This window comes from Poecilia reticulata, linkage group LG3 (assembly GCF_000633615.1).
Source record: "Poecilia reticulata strain Guanapo linkage group LG3, Guppy_female_1.0+MT, whole genome shotgun sequence".
Taxonomy (NCBI): Eukaryota; Metazoa; Chordata; class Actinopteri; order Cyprinodontiformes; family Poeciliidae; genus Poecilia; species Poecilia reticulata.
In genome coordinates, this window is record NC_024333.1 from 18024577 (window position 1) to 18044205 (window position 19629).

At 38.6% G+C, this 19629-nt stretch overlaps 1 protein-coding gene across 7 annotated transcripts in view; it reads right to left on the reverse strand.

Annotated features, from left to right (window-relative positions):
• The window catches only part of sbf2 (SET binding factor 2), a 118151-nt gene that overhangs the window by 47838 nt on the left and 50684 nt on the right, over positions 1–19629 (reverse strand). For all 7 annotated transcript variants that reach the window (XM_008405274.2, XM_017304015.1, XM_008405276.2 and 4 more), the window contains 10 exons: positions 13886–14023; positions 10031–10165; positions 9551–9661; positions 7856–7961; positions 4810–4942; positions 2185–2293; positions 1893–2006; positions 1683–1760; positions 1268–1381; positions 320–448 (listed from right to left, as the gene is read on the reverse strand). In XM_008405274.2, coding sequence (XP_008403496.1) covers positions 320–448; positions 1268–1381; positions 1683–1760; positions 1893–2006; positions 2185–2293; positions 4810–4942; positions 7856–7961; positions 9551–9661; positions 10031–10165; positions 13886–14023 — 1167 coding nt within the window. The remainder of the gene's footprint in view (positions 1–319; positions 449–1267; positions 1382–1682; positions 1761–1892; positions 2007–2184; positions 2294–4809; positions 4943–7855; positions 7962–9550; positions 9662–10030; positions 10166–13885; positions 14024–19629) is intronic.

Sequence of the window (19629 nt, forward strand, 5' to 3'; positions counted from 1 at the left end):
AAATCACATCTCTCTAATGACCTGAATTGTGCTTTGAACTTCTTATATAATTAAATAGATAAATTAAATAGATAAAAGTATAATTGGGAACTGAAGCTGCATGTGCAAGTTATTTAGCATATGTATAATTGTAACAAAAGAAAAGATCAATTTAAGTATATATTTGATAAAGGTAGTTAAAAATACAAAATGTAAATGTAACCGCTACAGAAATAACTAAATAGTAGAACAAGCTGAGCATCAATTACAAATAGCTATTAAGCAACTTGCTGCGTAAACCTTTCTTTAAACCTGTACTTAGTGTTTGGTGGCGCCGTACCTCGTCGAAGAGATCGCAGGCTCGGTAAGGTGGACCTCTCTCCGAAACAAAGCCAGCAAAGGCCATGCCATCCAAAACCTTGGTCAGGAAATCGTTCTCAATGAGGCCTCGCTGGCCCAAGAAGGCAGTCTGGAAAATGTCAGCATTACAGGGGTTACAATTCAACACAGATGGCAGCAATGCAATCCTACTCAGAGATTTACTGCAGAATAAAAAACAAGCACTGTGATCACAGCAGTTTTAGATGTGATCAAATATCCTCACCCCCCCCAAAAAAAAAATCTCTGCAAGGGTTTTTTTTATAGTTGAAAACATGTTATTCTGCACGCACAAAAAAGGGAAATAAATCTAGTTATTATAAATAACTGCATGCAAATGAATTTAATTTTCTTGTGTAATTATTTGTGCTTGTGGGCAGAGGAGATAAAACACTCCAGTCAGAAATTCCAGGCAGCGCTTTAGTTGATAATGTGATCCATGTGGGGTACTTTAAGGATGATGTGCTAATGGGCTACAACGGAGACACCACAGACACGAACAAACAAAAGTCCCGGCACAAAAGAAAATGGCAAACCTAATGCGTTTCATATGGCACTCCACCGGTCGGTCTATGCCCGGGTTTACAGTTCTTCATGCGACACTTTGATAAACAGAAGGATAGCATCGGCGAAAAGTCACGGTTCCCCCCCACATGACACATTTAAAACAATATGCATACTCACGCATGCACACACAAACACAAACATTATACATCCCCTGACAAGTTTATCTGTCAGGTCTTTGTGTAAATCCGCCCACATAGCTCACTAAAACATTCTTGGCAGATTAAAGGAACAATGTGTTTTATGAGGAGAAATTGCTTAACAAGTTTATTTAAGGGGACAAGTTGGAAAATTTGATTTTTGCTTAATTTTTGCCCATGGCAATTCCATACGAGAAACATCTCACCTTGTGAAAGTGAATAACGGGCTCCGAATGGATGCGGATGAGCTGCAGGCAAGACCTGTAGCCCTGGAAGAGTTGTGCAAACAGCCGGAGAAAGACGGCCCTCACCTCTTTGTCCTGGCACGCACACGCAAGCACACGCACACACATATACACGAAAGAATTACTCATCAAAAAACTATGCTACAAATGCAGTCTGATAAGTTAATTACTCAACAGACATGTTGTTTGTCTTTAAGGTAATGGGTTACTGTCAGTGCCCTCACTCCAGCACTGACCTTTTTCTGATAAGAAACTATTTCTGAGAAGAACAGACTGCCCCCCCTGCCTTCAGATGGTAACAGGAGGTCGTCTGCTCTTCAAAATGAGACGTCTTAGGAATCATGAATGTTGCCAGGTCATGGTGTGCATCACTTACCAGGAGTTTGAGGTTGGAGGGTGCAGTGCGTGGCGGAGGAAATGCATTGTCTGCTATCTCCAAATCAGGGTGCAACACCTGAAACAGAAAAATAAAAAAATTAAAAATCTCCTCATCTTTTATTAATTTTCAGTTCATATTTTTTGACGTTCTTTCAAAAGACATGCCTACACAGGAAAATACTGTAAAGCTGTGTGAGCAAAGGTTTACCAGGGACAGAGTAGACTGAGTTTGGTGCAGAAGAGGTTCAGGGAGCAAGGACAGGTGGATGCACTCTGGGATCTTTATAGTTCCTCCATCCAGGTCAGCAATAATAACATCCAGCTGATCAAAATATATGTATATATGAGCAGATGATTTGACTGAAGCAATAAGATAATACAGGTATATCTATCAAGGATGCTGCTGAAAGTCAGACAATAAAAAGAACATAAACTTTTTCTAAATTGTGAAAGTAAAAACTTTAACAAAAAGCTTAAAATCCCTTAACATGAGAACTCACCAAATCCTGGATTTCATTCTGAAACATGGAGTGGACTCCGATGATGAAAGGCGTGGGCGAGCTCAACACCTCCAGCAACCGTGAAGGTAGAATAGGGATGTACGGGTAGCTGAGCATGTAGAGAAAAGACACCGACAATTAGTACATGTCACAAATGCAATCCTATTGATAGAAAACAATTCGTGGCAATGTTGAGATTAAATGTTGCATAATCAAGATTGAAAAAGTAAGAAATCACCTGAGGCTCCATCCAACCCATTTCCCAATCTTGGTAATTAAATATTGTACAAACGTTTGAAAATTTTTAATCAACGTCATTTACTAGAAACCTGTCCTGTGTGACATGGAGTAAAAAAACAGAAAGTATTTAAACAGACATGATGTACATCTTCTCATGTCTAAACACATTTCTGATAATCCCACAACGCCAAAATGACTCAACACTTGTATTGTGCAGCACAGCTGTCTTACACCTTCAAGGCATGTTTTGAAATATGAAATGTTGAGTCATAGTACATTTACAATTAGGCTGCAAACACTTACCTGTAAACAAACCCTTCCAGGAATTTATCAAACTTAAAATTGATACTTTCTAAAACTGGGTGGACAAATAATTTAATAAATCTTCAGTTGAATCTGGATGTTAAAAGGTTCAGTACATCAACTGTAGGTTTATGGATGCATCAAGAATCGTGCAAGATCAAATAAAACGCCTGAAGGATGTTTGAATTTATTAGGCAGCAAACAGTCCCACCTGGCAACAGCCCTAGTCTTGCAACAAAACTACATGTTTACTTTCCATTTTGTGCTCCTCTTTTGTTTTTCATATGTAAAGATATATCATTTCCAGTGTTAGGCCATCATCTTTAATGGCTTTCATACCACAACCTTTAACTAACTGAAGTGTGTTGCAATTTATTTAAACATAAGACCTTGGGATGCAACACTTTATGCAAAAAAAAAAATCAATAACTTTTCACTTCTCCCGTCTTATTTCCTGAATGTGAGCTCAACGCCTAGATGCGCAAAAAATAAAACAAAAATAACTTTGCAGCAGCATTGTTTCAGCAACTTAATCGTTTATGTTCAATGCTACCACAGAGAGTTTTCAAGCACCTAGCCAACAAGTGCTGCTCATGCAAACAGCAACAATCCAGTATGTTGGTTCATCTAGTTTTCAGGACGTTTGCTTGTTTTGAGAGCAAATAAGAGTAAATTAGAAAAAAAATAAGTCCTGACAGCTTTAAACAACCTCTTAGTTAAAATCAGTCCACTACACTTAAACCACAGACTGCCATACGGTGTACCTAACGCCCAACTGACTCATTCTTTTACACAGCATCTCCTAGAGACGGTTATTTTAAAAACAATAAATAGTGGATAATATATTATTATTGTATTAAATTTCGGGGGGGTTTATACAAAACATAAAAGTAAAAAAAAAAAAAAAAGTGGAAATAGGGATTTTGTGAACTGGTGCAACCCCAATAAAAACACATAAAAAGTAAAGTCTAGTATGGTTTTAACATCCTCAGGTTCAGCGGTATAAATAGTAAAGCCTTGCTGAGGCATCTGAGCTGGCATGCATGCTGTTAGCCAGCCATGACGACGAGAAACTTGGATTAAGGGTCTTGCCAAAGGACACTCGGTCACAGGAGAGGCCAGGATGGAGCTGTGATCGTCAGCTCTGCAAACTGCAGTCCAGCTGTCTATGTGAATACATCTAAAAACATAACCTCAGACTGCTAAAACTGGTTTCACGTACACTGGCTTTGGTGGCATACTCATTTTGCTACATTATTTGCAAAACAAGCCCTTTAATCTTTGCTTCATCAGAATTTTTTTCCCCTCAGGGACTAAATGTCGACTTACTTTCAGGTGTAACAGAATCCACTGTTTTAAAATAATAATATTATGACCATCAACAAAATCTTGCAACATCCAATAAGCACTAGTAGGCTTGTTGCAGTATGTTGCCGCCACTCAGGCAGAAAAACAGGTATTATTTTGGCGCATAACTCAACACTTATGTATGAACATTAATGTCAGAGTCAAATTAACTCACTTGGGCTAACTATAATCTAGTCCGTCTGAAGGGGTCAAAAGGGAACTGATATAATCCAGCAATGTCCTAAATGAGCAAGGATAAAATAAATAATAAAAAGAAACATAATAGCTGGCACTACAGAAAGAAAGACTGTCAGAAAATGGTGGATATTTTGAATAGATTTTAGTCACAGTGCTTTGGTTGATCAATGCTTGCCCTTCACTGTTTATCCAACTGTTTTATATACTTATCAACTAAAAAATATGAAGACACGTATTCAAATCATGACTACAGTTATTTTGAAGAAATGTTATTTGGCAAATCTGGTACAGGAAGACTGATGCATACATCAAGCAGTAAAACAGGACAGAGGAAGTTCTGTTCGGCTTTCTAGAAAAAGGGGAACTTAAGGGAAATAAATTCACAGACAGTGCACTTATGCAACAAAGTTTCTGGAAAGGAATAGGGAGCAAGGTTAATTATCAGGAAGATCATAAGACACATGAATCATAAAAGTCTGTGTTAGTGGAAAGTCATGTGATTATTTGTCTGGGCAGAAAGTTTACGTGCACATTCACCTGTATCTTAGAGGAAACATGAGCGCTTCCAGGGCTCGGCATGCCTCTCCCAGCCTCTGGTAGCTGCTGGAGTGGAACAAAACCTTGTGTTCTGTCAGAACCGCACAAAACAAGCTCAGAACATTTTGGATTCCTGAAAAAAAACAGAAGAACAACAAAAAATCCTGATGAGGCATTTGTTAGAATCTGACTTGTAACCAACTCCTGACTTCCATCATTCTTCAAACGATGCTCATTATGTGTGGAGAACTCTTTTAAACCTAAAAGAAAACCAGATTACAACACCCACAACTCATATGGTGGTTACGTAAATGTCCATCACGGCTTCAAGACATGCTTCTACGATTTTAAATAAACTTGGATCAGTTTGTGAAAGCTAAATCCACCACAGAAGAATCTTCGTAGAAACAAATGGGAACATCTAAAGCTGATTCACCGTGATGATGGCAGAAACTGACATGTGATGTTTGAAACAACTTACTAAAATGCAATTAAAGGGTTCATGACTGTTATTTTTATGGCAGAGAGAGAGTAAAAGCCTCAAAGTTGTTGGTGGGGCCTTTAGTTCAGCAGAGAGCAAGCCACTTCATGTTTCACTGCAAGTCTGTTGAAAACTAAACCACCAGAAAACAAGTTTGCAGCAGAACTTGTTTTCTGCTGCAAATATACATTAAAGTGATAAAATTGAGCTAGAATATTAATAAAATGAAATGTACTGCTGCAGAATATTCCATCTAATATGCATTTAACTATTTACTTGCTTTCTTAAAAGCCATAGCAGAATTCAGTTTAAAATAAGAGATTTAAGATGCTTAACCCAAGAAATTACAGAAATAATAGTTGGAATTGCTGTAATTTCCCCCTCGACTGTTTTAATTTATTCAAAAAGACACAAAAGCTAAAATTATTCAAAACTCATCAGAACAGTTTTCTGCAAAAAAACAAACAAACAAAAAAAAAACAACAACAAAAGGAAATGACATACTCTGATATTTTATAAATAATATTTCAAATACCAGAATGACAATCGGGATGAATTCTAAGTTTATAGTTCCTGTTATTGTTTCCTATCAAGGAACTGACAGACCAATTCATCACACGTTGGAGTGATAAGAAGAGAGGAACCCTGGCAGACATATCCGCACCGCTGGGGGCGCTGGGTCTGAGCGCAGCGCCTCAGTGATAAACAGGAAACACGAGTCCCAACAGATTCTTTCCAACAAATCGGCTTGTTTAACTAGATGGAGTGGAACCGAATTATGTAATTTCAACAGGGTCTTCTTCCACCTTCCATCTTCGTCCATCATTAACACATTTGGCAGACTGGAGGAGCCGAAGTTTGGGTTTGGGAATCAAGGTGAATCCAGGTGTGCACTTATCTCATGGAAACAGCAACGCATTTCCGAGCCGTAAATAAAGAAGTGACAGGCAGAGCCCCCGCAGAAAGAAGCAAAACAAAGGCAACAAACAACAAACAGCGGGGCTGTTGATGGCCCGTTTTGTCTCGACCCCAGTGGGGGATGTACTTCCTGTGCAATGTGACATGTTTGACACGCATTCCTCTCTGGTGACTCTCTGACCTGTGCACACACAGAGCGATATGCCGACCTGCATGTGTACACAGCCGTCCTAATATGGACATAAAAATGACCTAATCAGCGGGGATGAAACAGTCCTTTTTTCTGTCTGTGCATAAGTTATCAATTTATCTTTTCTCACTTGTATGAGTATAGAAAAATGTGTAATAAAAGGAGCCCCATAAAGACAGTACAGAAGCTGCTTTGCTGCTTGCATAGGCAATGTGTTTTTCTGTATGATTATGTAAAAATAAACTTTTTATCAAAAAACATTGACCAAAAATAACAATAACAACAGAAATTGGGGGACAGTTCATTAGTCCCTTTCAAGTTCAAAAATACAGAAAAACCGCATCAAAAGCAAGGCTGAAGCACATTTAAACTCCCAATGCTCTTTAACTGCGCTGCATTATCCTTTATAACCCTGAGAGTTAGCTAAATAAAATAAAACCAGAGTAGCTTTCCCCACACATGTCCAATGGCTGGTAAATTGAGCAAACAAAACTGACTGCGTAGCCCACTTTGCTGATTAATGGAAGGACGTTTATGAGGACCGACTGGCCCGTGGCAGGATTTAATGTCAACATTGTTATGCGTTTCCAGGTTGGCTGAAAATGCATAACCTCAGCATAACCCCAATCAAAACTATTGTGCAAGTATCCCCCATATGCATGTTCTTCTTTCTGTCCAAACAAAAAATAAAAAAAGTATGGTGTTAATGCACAAAGGAAATAGAGGCTGTTCTGGGTCAAACCACATTCCTCTGATCAAATGGGGCCAACTTTCCATTACAGAATAAATTTCAGGTGAATTATACTTAATTTCACCCTGAGCTAACAAATGCATGCTGCAAAAGTGAAATAAGTGTGGTTCTTCACGAATGACCTCAAATACAAATTAATGTTTGATAGCTCACAAACCATGACAGGGTAGAGTGGAGTGACAGATCTTCCCCCTTAAAGCAGCTAAACTAACACCAGATATGAGTCACCGCGGATAAGCCATATAATGCGTTTAACAAAGCACGTATCACCAGCACAAATCCTTTAACTCCACACAATCAAACGTGTTGCAAATCCTATGCAATGTAAAACGTGAAGACTGCTTCAAATCTGGATCATGTGTTCATTTCAATTCATGCAAAATAGGGCATGACTGAAGGGACAAAAGAGAAAATCTCAAAACATTTCTTCAGCAACATAAACTCTTCATGGCTCACAGCGAGTCTCTTGACTGTGCAAATCATGTGACTAAAAGTAAAGTCAAGCTTCTACAAAGGAATAAATGTTTACTTTACATGCAGTAGGCTGTGTTATATTGATTTTTAAAACAACATTTACAAGAAGAGGTTATTTAATTTTATAATTTCTGCATAGTGTATTTATTGGACATTTAGCTACAAGGATACCAAAAGGTCACAATCAGTCACAATGTGTCCTAAATTATAGGATTTCAGAGCCTGGACCCACCTAGCTGCTGGAATAGCAGGGCAACACTCTTGAATGTGACAGGTAATGTGTCGTTCAGAGGTGTTTGGATGAGTTGCCGGTCTCCTGCTCCCAGGCTGAACAGTTTCTGCAAAACGAAGAGGAAAAAACGTGTCAGAAGGATGTTATGGTACGTTTCCACAAGCTTCATGCCTGGTGTCAAACTGCAACATAACCGACAATCAATAAGTCAGATTTAAGGTCAGGTGAACTGTTGTGTTTTTTAACCCAAGAAAACACAACTAGTTGTTTTGTCATGCCTGAACAAATCAGCTGCAGTGGCTGCACAAGAACTTGTATCACAGGTTCTTGTGAACTTTATGATACAAGTTCACAAGAAGAAACAGATCCAGTCATATTAACAAATTTTCGGAAAAGACCTCAGGAATGTTTTAAACAATTGTTCATAATGTCACTGCAACTTTCAAGTCCGTTTGTTGATGTAACCCAACTATCACTGCTGCAACATCTCCACTCTGTGTGTGAGGAAGAAATTCCTGGCTGTGGTCTGTGTAGCCAAGTATTTGTGTATTGTGAAGAAACTCATGTAGTCATTTGAAAACATTTTCAAAGACCAGAAAGGTTTAAAGGCCGGGTTTGAATGTAAATTTGGATGCTTGGTAAGGTTTTTTGGTTTAACAAAATGCATTGGTAACAAATACCACTGATACCAGATTTAGATTTATTTGAAGCTGCTAAATGCACAACAAAATGTGCTGTTTTTCTCCATGCCGCTGTGTGAACAGACAAAAACTCCAACCAGCAGACTAAACACCATATTGGCAAAACGTGAGCTCATAACATTGCATTCCAAATAGTCCTCTTGACAATTTTTTGTTGAGCACACTGGGATTGTGATTAGGATATATTATGAGGTCCTAATGTCCAACCTTCAGGTGTCTTATTTTTTAAGAGCAAACCTAATAGAGGATTCTTTTTTGTTTCTTTAAGGTTGGCACTTCATATATTATTTTTGGGCATGCAACAAGTGCCAATGTTATGTGTTATAAGACATAAAACAAATTAAAGCTCCTTAAGATGTTTGAGAAAATCCCTAATAAAAAAATTATACATTAATAAAAAAAAAAAAACAGCAGCGAGGAGCAGATCTAGTTTTCATACATGGCGATCGTGTTTGGGTGTTTTGCCGACAGTCTGCACATTTTCTTTCAAAACATGTCAGTTTTTAATTACTTTTATCCCACTAATGATTATCAACATGTACTTTTGAAGAATATCAGTAAGTCTTCAAAAATAATGTACACTCTCCACTGTTTCATACTTATCTACTGCGTTTCAAACTATTAATCAAGTCTGCTTTTGACTTCTAAACTACGGAAACCTCCCAACGAGGAAATATTTAACAGATCTTGATTTTGAAAGAGCAATTCTTAAAAAATAAAAATAAAAACGCTTCTCAGTCTTGTCCCCAGTAGCCAGAGGGGACTTGCTCCGCTCAAAATAGCAGGAAAAAATCCTACGGTCTGACAACAATTTTAGACTTTGTCTGAACACGATGTTCGCTGAACAATCTAATCACAGAACAATCTAATCACGCTGTAGACCTCACCTCCATGCAGTAACCGTCAGGGTCCATTTCTATAAAGTCTAGTGGTCTGGAATCCAGGCCCACTCAAGTAGCAGAGCTGCGTTGTATCTTAAAGAAAGAAGACGCACCTGAGATCCACCTGCAACAGGAACCTGGAATATAAATAGGTTGGCCACCAGGCCCTCCAAAGGGAAGTTCAGGCTGTCGATATACACAGTGTAGATGAGCCCCAAGCATCCCTGTGGGGAAAACATGCAGAGTTTCATGCTTAAAGTAAAATAAAATGAAAATTGATTGCAGTAACATTTAGGTCAATACTGGACAGATAGCATGTCTGTCAATATTGGACAAGGTAGCATGTCTGACTTTCTGTCAAATTAAATTTTGCAGTGAAATAAGATAAGAGGCTCATAAGACACTACGGCTAATTTGCTCCAGTGACGTACATGCTTACACTTAAACCAACTTGACCTGTGCTGCAGACAGTATGAGGGATATCTCAGGATAACAAGATAAAACAATAATTTGACAAAAAAATTCCAGGAATTTCTTCTGAACAAGCAGAAAAATATTTTTAATCGAGATTTAATCAAACTGCGCCTTATTACCCGGAATATTTCAGGATAATCCAGTCTGGACACGAGAATGAGACTTTTTGGTGCAAACACTTGAGCCGGCTGGATCAGGCCATCCTCCTCCGCCTCCTCATCTTCATCTCCGTCAGCCTCGATGTTTTTTGATCCCTGAAGCATTTAAGAAAAAATAAAACGTTTTCAGGCCCTCAGAATAGAGTCATAGAGCTGTAACCTGACCGGAGAGCATGCCAGAACCAGTAAGTAGCCCTAAGCTCCTGGTTTAGTTTAAGGATACATAATGTGCTTCAAGCTTATCACAGTCTGGTAGGTATTTGGCATGTATTACACAGCACGTGCGCATTCTTTCAGAAAAATAACACACATTGATCCAAGATGTTTGGAAGTAAAATGTGCAATAATTTAGTTTCAAATAATTCAATTTTATAGAGGGTTATAAAACACACAAGTTTACTGCGTATTAAGCTTGAAAAAAGTTGTAAAAGAAAATTTGCTGCAATACTTCAACAAAATACAAACAGCTTGACCAAAACTATCAGAGACATTTTCTCTCAGAGAAAAAAAAAAGGTTTTCGAAAAGTTTTGAATCAGTGTCTTATAACAAAAGCAAGAACTAAACTTTTTTTTTTTAAAAGAAGAAAAGAATTAGGACTAAATAAAAGATCAAAAATTATAAAAAGATTGCTTTTGATAACGTCTTAACACCATTGATAAAATAGAACTATATCATCTTATTATTATTTTTTACGCAGAACAGTATTAAAAACAAGAACTGACCAATATGTTATGTATGTCAGAATGTGTTTGGTTTCCGTCTGTAATTGAGAGGTTTAATCTGGATCTAGTTGACTCTTGTTACCCAACAAGTGGCCTAACTGAATCATGGACAAATTAAATCCTAAATTAAACCCTGCGAACATCTGAAGTATTTCTCCTGACTATACGAAAAGATATTAAAAGTCTCCCAATTATCTCGGGAGGGTTTAAAATACGCAAGTCAGACGTCAGTCAGATTTCTCCGTCAGTCCTAAAATTTGGTTCAATTATTAATCAAAACACATTCCTGCACCGGCTGCGTGAACGTTCTCCGAGATCCACGTGAGCAGATAAGGACATCAGCTCAGACAGCAAAGGTTGTCAAAACACCCTCAACTTTCCGGAGGATCTTCAGGGCTTTAAGACGAATATTGGAATGCGTCTCTGTTTTCATGCATGCGAGGGGGCAAAATGTATCCAATCTAATAATTAACATCAGAGAGATAAAACAGAAAGAAACAAAGGTGTGGTGCTAAATTCAAAAGTTCATTTTTCAAAGTACAGTATTTATTACACTTGTGTCTTCATCATATTTCAGTTTCAGATGCGTTTGCATTTCGGTTATTGTCTTCTTGGGTATCATCAAAACTGAACACTGTAATAAAGGCAAAAGTGTGTTTCAAAAACAGAATTGATCTTTTCTTGCGTTCTGTTACAATTTAATAAAAGTCAACCCTACCAACTGTTCTAGCATACAGAACTACTTCCAGTAATAAATGCACTCTTAGAAAACAGGAAGTCTTCTCAACCATGCTTCTGAGTGAAAAGCTGACACACAAAAGCTAAAAAAAAAAAAAAAAAGAGACTGAGGTTTTAACTCTGAGTTTGCATTCTGAGTTTGCAGTGACTCATTTGGTGAACACTTCTGCTTTTGTCACTGAAAGTGAAAAAAAACTGTTAAGGATTTTTTCCCCCCGTTTTATGGTAAATCCAGTCCTTTTTCCGTTGCTTGGATAAAATATTGCTGACATGCTCTCTGTGATTCATAAGTGGCAGAATTCGCCTGTGTGGGGGAGCTCTTGAAGCGATGGCAAACAGCAATCCCTAAGCAGCCATTATTCTAGTTTCTTGTGCCACACTTTTTCCTTCCCCACAACTTTCCATTGGTATGCTTGAATACAGCACTCTGACTCTTTAGCAGTGTCCTTTTCTGGCTCACAACATTGGTGGACGGTCTCGATTGAGCTCTGCTAGACAATTGAGTCAGCAGTCCTCTCCACAGTTGCGCAGAATATTAAATAACATTTCTCTTTAATATGTACCTGTGTATTTAATGTATATTTTCAATATTCACTTTTCCGAAAAATTAGATTTGAGGTTTTCATTAACTATAAACTTTAACTATACAAATTAAAAGATAAACACTGGAAATATATAATTTTCTGTGTGATGACTATATGGGATGAAATTCATTTTTTGAACTGAATGACTGAAATAAATTAACTCTTCAATGATACTGCCCCCCATATATTATGCACAGATCACCAGACCTATTATGCCTTGTAAATAGATTATTTAAAAACTGCAATAACATCCCATAGGCTGTCATGCTAAAGCTTGATTTGTCTTGAAAAAACAAATATGAAATGTGATTTCAGAGTTTAAATTTGTTGCTAATGGCAAGTAAAGACAACATGTAAATGAATGCTATTGTAATCTGGGACTACATGTTGTATTGCCACTTCATTATCAGTGTGCACAACATCAGTATTAGTATTAAATGTGGCATCAGTAAAAAAAACTATTAAAAATTGAGTACCTTATAACTAATATGTTCCAGGTGACATGAGATCAGGCTTTACATGCCAATAATAATTGTATGACCTGCCTAATATTGGGCAGTACTAGCATAATTTGCTGCTTTCATCTGTATCAGCTAAGCTTCACAAAGTAGTGATGAGCAATGGGAGCTCAGTCTGTGGGAGTTCAATCTGAAGATTGACCCCTTTGTAAAGACTCCTGAGAAAGCCAAACAACTGGTCTCATTTTGGTCATTTTCTTCCCCTAAAGCGTCACATTAAAGCAAACACTTTAAGCTCTGATACTTTTGATTAGATCAGAAAATGCGCTTGGTGAAAGAAAAAAGAAAGTTAAGTCAGGGCTATTCTTTTGATTACCACAAGCTGAGGTAAGATAATGTGGAAATGCTGAAGGACTCATTTTAAAGATTCCACAAAAATTACTCCTCCGAAGTGGATGCCTTTTTCAAGCACGACCGCCTTTCAAATTTAACGTGAAAAAGTTTCCCTGATCTAACTGGAATGTGATTGACGACTGCTGTCCACATGTGAAAGGATGTGAAGTCACCGTGGGCAGGGGGACAGGCGCCGTCTAAGGCCTCCTACAAAGGGCCAACACAGTGAAACAATTACCTCGGTATTCTCTAGGCTTTCGGTAGAAACACAGATTAACAAGTTCATTCTTGAGTATAATGTTCTCCTCCAAACATATGTGTTGTAATCAATAATTAATGAGAGCTCTGAACATTTATGCCGTGACCACTAATCTGCAGTCAAACCCAATGTTGTGTGCACGTGTGAATAAGCAAACAGTGCTGGAAGGAGCACTGGTCCATCGTCTTTCTTTACAAGTTAAACTGTCAGCCAAGTCAAGATTTATTAGACAGGATCTAAACAGGCTTTTGTTTTCAAATAATGCCTGAAATCTTGAAAGACAACACACACGCACGCACGCACGCACGCACGCACACACACACACACACACACACACAACATGGCTTTTTAAATGTCAGAAAAACTCCAAAAAATGTTCAAAAAAAAAAAAAAAAAAAAAGACTGAAATTGCTAACAGAATGCATTAGCTTTAAGGTTTTCTGACAGAAATGCAAGCAAACCAAAGGACGATGGTGGCCTCATGCTCAGCACTACTCCAGAAACATGAAATCATGTTAGTAGTCTCATGAGACATTTAAATCACATTATTTCCCCTCTGCACTCACTTCTTCTGCTCTTCTATTAATTAAAAAAAAACAAAAAACTCTTTTGAAATCAATGCATTTTCAGGCTGAGTGGGAGTCAGGGTAGTAGACCTCACCTGTAGATTTACTTCAGCCTCGTAGAAGGTGAGGCAAGAGCAGTAGTGTCGGTCCGAATCGATGTCTGTCAGCACAACGGTGAAGAAGGTGGGTGCTTTCCTTTCTCTCGACAGCCTCCATCCTCCGGGCTGGCAGAACTGGAAACATATTCAGGTAGCAGATCACTTTTCCAACTATAATGGATTATTTACAATACTCAGATATAGCCTCCTTCACAATCATTGCATATGTGGGAAATATAATTAAAAATGATAAAATAAACGCAGTAGTACACTGTAATTCATTTATTTATTAAGTAAATCCTTAGATTTCTCAAAATTAAGGCTTCTATTACACAATGTTCTCTTCAGCTCACTCCACAGTGTTTTCTACACGATTTAGGTCTTGGGACTAAGATGACCATGAAGGAAGGTTGATTCTATGTCTGTTGGACCATTTTGGGGGTTATATTGTTTATGGTAATTATTCCTCTGAAAGAAGCATTGATGACCCACTTGTTACATTTCTTTCAGAGGTCACCAGATTTTTACATAAAATGTCTGGGTTTTTCAAATACTTAATACTGTGCACCTGGACAAGGTTGCCTGGCCAGCTCACTTCTCCATCAGACCAACCTTTAGTGTTTAATCTCATCTGACCAAATCCCATGTTTAGCAGAAGCTTCAGCAGCGTCTACAAATTCCCATGTCTACACATTTGAGCTGATAGGACAGTGAACTTTTTCCTGTTGTGCCTCCCAAATATCTGCCTAATGGTTGTCATGGAGATTTGCATGACCCTTTTTGCTGCAGTTTTCTGACTGTAAGTATGGAGATTTATTTTACCTTCATTACCATCCTGACTCACTGCGTGGTGGCAAGATAAACATGGGCCCTAGTGGCGAGAGATGAAATTGATAAATTGGCCTCTCTGCCTTATCATACTTTAATCTAGAAAGAAACAAGCTCATCCCATTACCATGAAAATGCTCACCAGGGAAATCTTTAAAGAATAAGTAATACTCTTTAAAGATTCCCGGGCATCAGCGTGGCACTTCATAACGTCATGGTTAAACCTAACAGCCCTATGGAAAGCACAGACAGGACATCCTGTTCCAGTGCAGCAATTACGTCTACTGAGCACGCCATGCAGCAGGAAGTAGCATGATTAGGATTTATTTTCCCTGAAAATCAGCAGCGAAGCCACATGTTACAGAGCATTTGAATTGAGATGGACAGAAAAGGACCTTATTTACTTATACAAAATGGTGTGATAAAAGTAAGACCCTCACATAACACTATTATGCCTGGAACATGAATGATTTTAATATTATTTGAATGGAAAACAAGTTAGAACAAGTTTAACCTTTTCCAGTGAAAAAGTACAATTTATTCATTATATTACATATTAGATCAGTCTGGGTTAAAGATTGAACCTCAGGGAGGTCGACATACAACCAAGTAAAGCAGGCCTGACTAATGATTTCCCAACAATATATTTTTTCCCCCTGAAATCTCACTGAAATAATGCACTATTTATATTTTCAATCACATTGTTTACCGAGAATTTATGGATTGCACAAATTCTGAAAGGCATGCCAGACCTCAGCAAATTTTAGAAATCATTTGGGGGTAAAGAAAATCAGAAACGGTGTTACCATAATGAAACATCATAAAAAGGATTATGGTCTCAAAGCAGCAGAATGAGTAATTTCCAAAGTTGACACACAGCATCTGCAGCTTGACAAAAAACATATTTTTTGTGGTACAGTGTTTAGGTAGACATGCATAGTTATAGATTGTTGCCTCTGATGCAATACCTATTGAATAGCTAAACTTTGAAACAATGGAGGGGGGCAGAACACCAAAGGTAGGCAGGTCAGAGAGTTGAATGTGTTTGTGTCTGGTTTTTCTCTGTTTTTGCTGGAGGCTCAATTGGCTCTAAAAATATTGTTTAGACTGCTTCTTTGGTCTAATGAAGGGGAGGTGGAGATATGACAGGTGGAAAGAAAGGGTGGGCAAGAGCAAAACAGATGGAATACTGGATAAATGGATGTATAAGCCAGTGTGGCCAAAAAACAAGAGCAGAGGAGATGGACAAAGGAGTCAGAGCGGAGAAGAAGAACAGGAAAAGGGAGATTATGAGCGGAAGCAAGGAAAGAAGGAGAGCGGGAGGGATTTGGCTTGTTCAAGCTGCGGGTTTGGACCAGGATGCCACCATCTTCCAGCAGATACAATAGACCTCAGGAAATCTGTTAAAAACTGTATTGTGGCGATGTGTGTGCGTGTGTGTGATCCTGAAACCAGACAGGATCCAAGTGAGGAAAACTCTGAGCTCGTCCTAAAGTATTCCAGCTATGCCATTCATTGTTGTCATGAAGGAGATAAACACATTTGGAAGTGAATAGCCCAGAAGATCACTGCTGATGTAATATCCTGTTTGTGTGTGTGTATGTCCACGTGTGGACAAGTCGACCTAAAGTCTATTACACGTGTGGAAAGTGTGCTAAGGTATCATCCCTTTACCGTTTGGAGTCAATGTTGAAAATACGTGACACACTGTGAAATGACTGGAATTACGCCGCAATTGGGCTGAATCAGATTTCCAATTTCTTTGGAAAACGCCAACCTACTGATAGCGTAACACTCAGGAGGAGTAGGGGTTATGTCTCGGGAGGACAGCGGGGAAACGGAGGGTGGAAGGGGTTGTCCCATCAGACCATCAGTTTCCGAAACCACAAAAAAAAAAAAAAAGAGCATGCCAGGTCAGCACAGCCCCGCCAGCCTGCAATATGAGGTCTAAATGACCCCATCTCGTAAGATCATGGGAGGGTTAAAAACTAGCATTAAACGCAAGCAAAATATTTCCCAACTTTTGACATATTTGAAGAATCTGACATCTTAAAAAGCTTTCTCTCGTCACAAATCTTTACCTATTGTTCATGTTATCTCACTTCTTTCCTCTGAGCAGTATGGCATGGATATGTGAGGTTCAGTATGCTATCTTATGGTCCGGTGTATTCAGGAGAGCATTTCTACCCCAGTTGTGCTCTTAGTCGTTAGCTCTCTCTCTAAACGTGATGCACTAGTATGTTTTGTGACATTTTACTGTCCTCCAATCAGTGGACTATAATGTATGACAATAATAGCAGGAATGGTCTGTATGGGTCAGATGGATGGGCCGCTTTTACAATGGAAACAGACAAAATAGTGTACTGAACCGTACAGACCCATGCCATACTGCTCAGAAAAAATGAGGCATTAGCTTTATTAAAATAAGAACTTTTTAATTTCTCAATGTGGGGACACTTCATATGAGTGGCTATGCCTTTCAAAAATGCTCATTTTTTGAATGCTGCAGAATCTGCACATAAATGATTAATGAATTGAATATATATATAGCATCTTTCCAATCATACTGACCACTCAAAGCACTTTACAGTACAGACACATTCACCTATTCGCACTAATACATTTATACACTGCTATGCAGATTCAGGCAACTGGGGCTTAGGTGTCTTGCTCAGCTGCACATCAGAATACGACCGAAGGAAGCTGGAATGTTACCTACAACTTTCCAATTGCAAGACGATTACGACTGAGCTACAGTCGCTCCACCTAATACACATAAATGCGGGCAATTACAAGAACCTGAACTTCTGTCATGTTATTTTAAGAATAAATGCTCACCAGTGGGTATACACACAAGAACATATGTTGCAACCCTCAAAAAAACATCTGGCTTAAGAAATTGTATTTTTCTGTTATACTTTATTCACACAATACATTAATAAGAATGTGAGCAAAACTGAGAAATTTTACAAGCAGAAACTAATCAAAGACATTCGAAAGACTGGAGCACTGCAAAACACTTGTACGAGCCTTGCCCTTTAAGTGGCAAAGTTAGAGACAACACGGACACTATACAGAGCCAGTGGAACAACTATAGATAAATGTTCTACATTTATCTATAGCACTGCAAAGCCATTAACTGCAGTGCAGTGAATGCAAAGGTCAATGCATAGGAAAGCTGACCTTTAAACTTTGCATGCCCACACGTAGAAACCCCCACATGGTGAAGATAAAGGGCATCTCTTGTTCCCAAATTAGACCCTAATCAAATGACATAGGAACTCTGGGACACACTTGCTGATGTCAAAGCAGACCAAACCGCTACCCTCCAGCTAAACTCTGCATCATGTGCTGCAGCTCAACTTGAAAGATTTGCAACCACACAATTCAGCAAGCAACAAGCACTCTATATGGAAATAGACCTACTAAACATAACAATGAGCAGCAATAATAGACAAGGCAAGAGGGAGCTGTTGCCTGAGCAGGATAAGATAACATTCTTATGCTATGACTGGACATAAAGCCTGCTCAAGCCGGTGCAGGCTGGCGGTTACTGGAGCAGCAGCCACAGCTAAAGATGACTCAGGACAAAAGGCAGAGAGGCAACGACTTCTCACATCTTTGGCGTCGCCTTCTTTGCACTTTGTTACGACACATAAGAGCAATCTGTCTACAAACCAACATCGTGTTACTGTGGAAATACAAACAAGCTTTGGAGGATCGGAAACCCTCTCAAGGGTTCCTGTTACTACAAATTATCTCAAACCCATAAATCCTTCAAGCAAGATTGTCAGCTTAGTTACAAATTGGAGGGAGAGAATCAACAACAGTCATCATATGTTTTGTGCACTTCAAAAAAATAAATGGCATCACTAGGAACAAACATTATGTGAAAATATTGAAGCAACATCTAAAGACGTTAGAAATTAAAGTCAAACTCAATCATATAGAGCATTTGTGGGCATATCTGAACAGGTGAGTGTGATCAAGGCAACCTAAAAATCTGACCCAGTTACACTGGTTCTGTCGGGAGGAATGGGACACAATTTCAGCAAACTATTACGAGAAGCTCATGAAAGGAAACCCAAAATGTTTGGCCAGTGTGAAATACCATTAAAACAATGGTAATAAGTTTAAAATATTTTTAGTGACTAGCAGAGCTCCAATACTGCAATCCCAATGTCCTCTCTAGTTTATTGGTAATGTAAACTCCTACCTTAACTCTGAAATTTGCCAACACTACTAAACTCACAATGTTCCATAGCAGACAGAATGTAAAAGTTCAGACCGATAAAAAACAGCAAGTTATTGACAGAAATCGCTCTCTTGCAGCCTGAATGAACCGCTGACATGACTTGACATGTTGTAGAAAGTACATTCTCTGTCCCTCATATCTCTTTCCTATAGCACCTAATAATGAAAATGGCTAACTTGAGTCTTTTTCAGTTTGTAGCAGCTGTCGCACAAACAATGCTGTTGTCAGCACTTACATAAAAAAACATTTGAATTACACAATGCCGGCCCAGATGACTTACCACCACTAATTTTACTAGCAGTTCTGAAGTCATTATGTTTTATTGCATAGAATATTACCAATTCTTTCTGCTTTGCTCTTTATTACATCACACCTAAAGTCAAACAAGCTGATATTTCTTTCTTAATAAGCCAGGCTGTTGGCCCAGGTAGTCAGCCCGCAGTCTGTTGCTTTACGGACATGCCACTCGTCACTCACCAACATTCAAAACAGCATTAACCTGATAATGGCAATGAGAGGCATCCCTTTAGTTTTCTCTCTCTGGCTTTCCAAACAGCTGACTTTGTCGGCAAGAAACAGCAGCAAGAAACAGGCAAAGGCGGGGGAGCTGGAGAAAATCCTGATCACTCTGGACCTTTCCCTTGTCTCCCAGGCACAT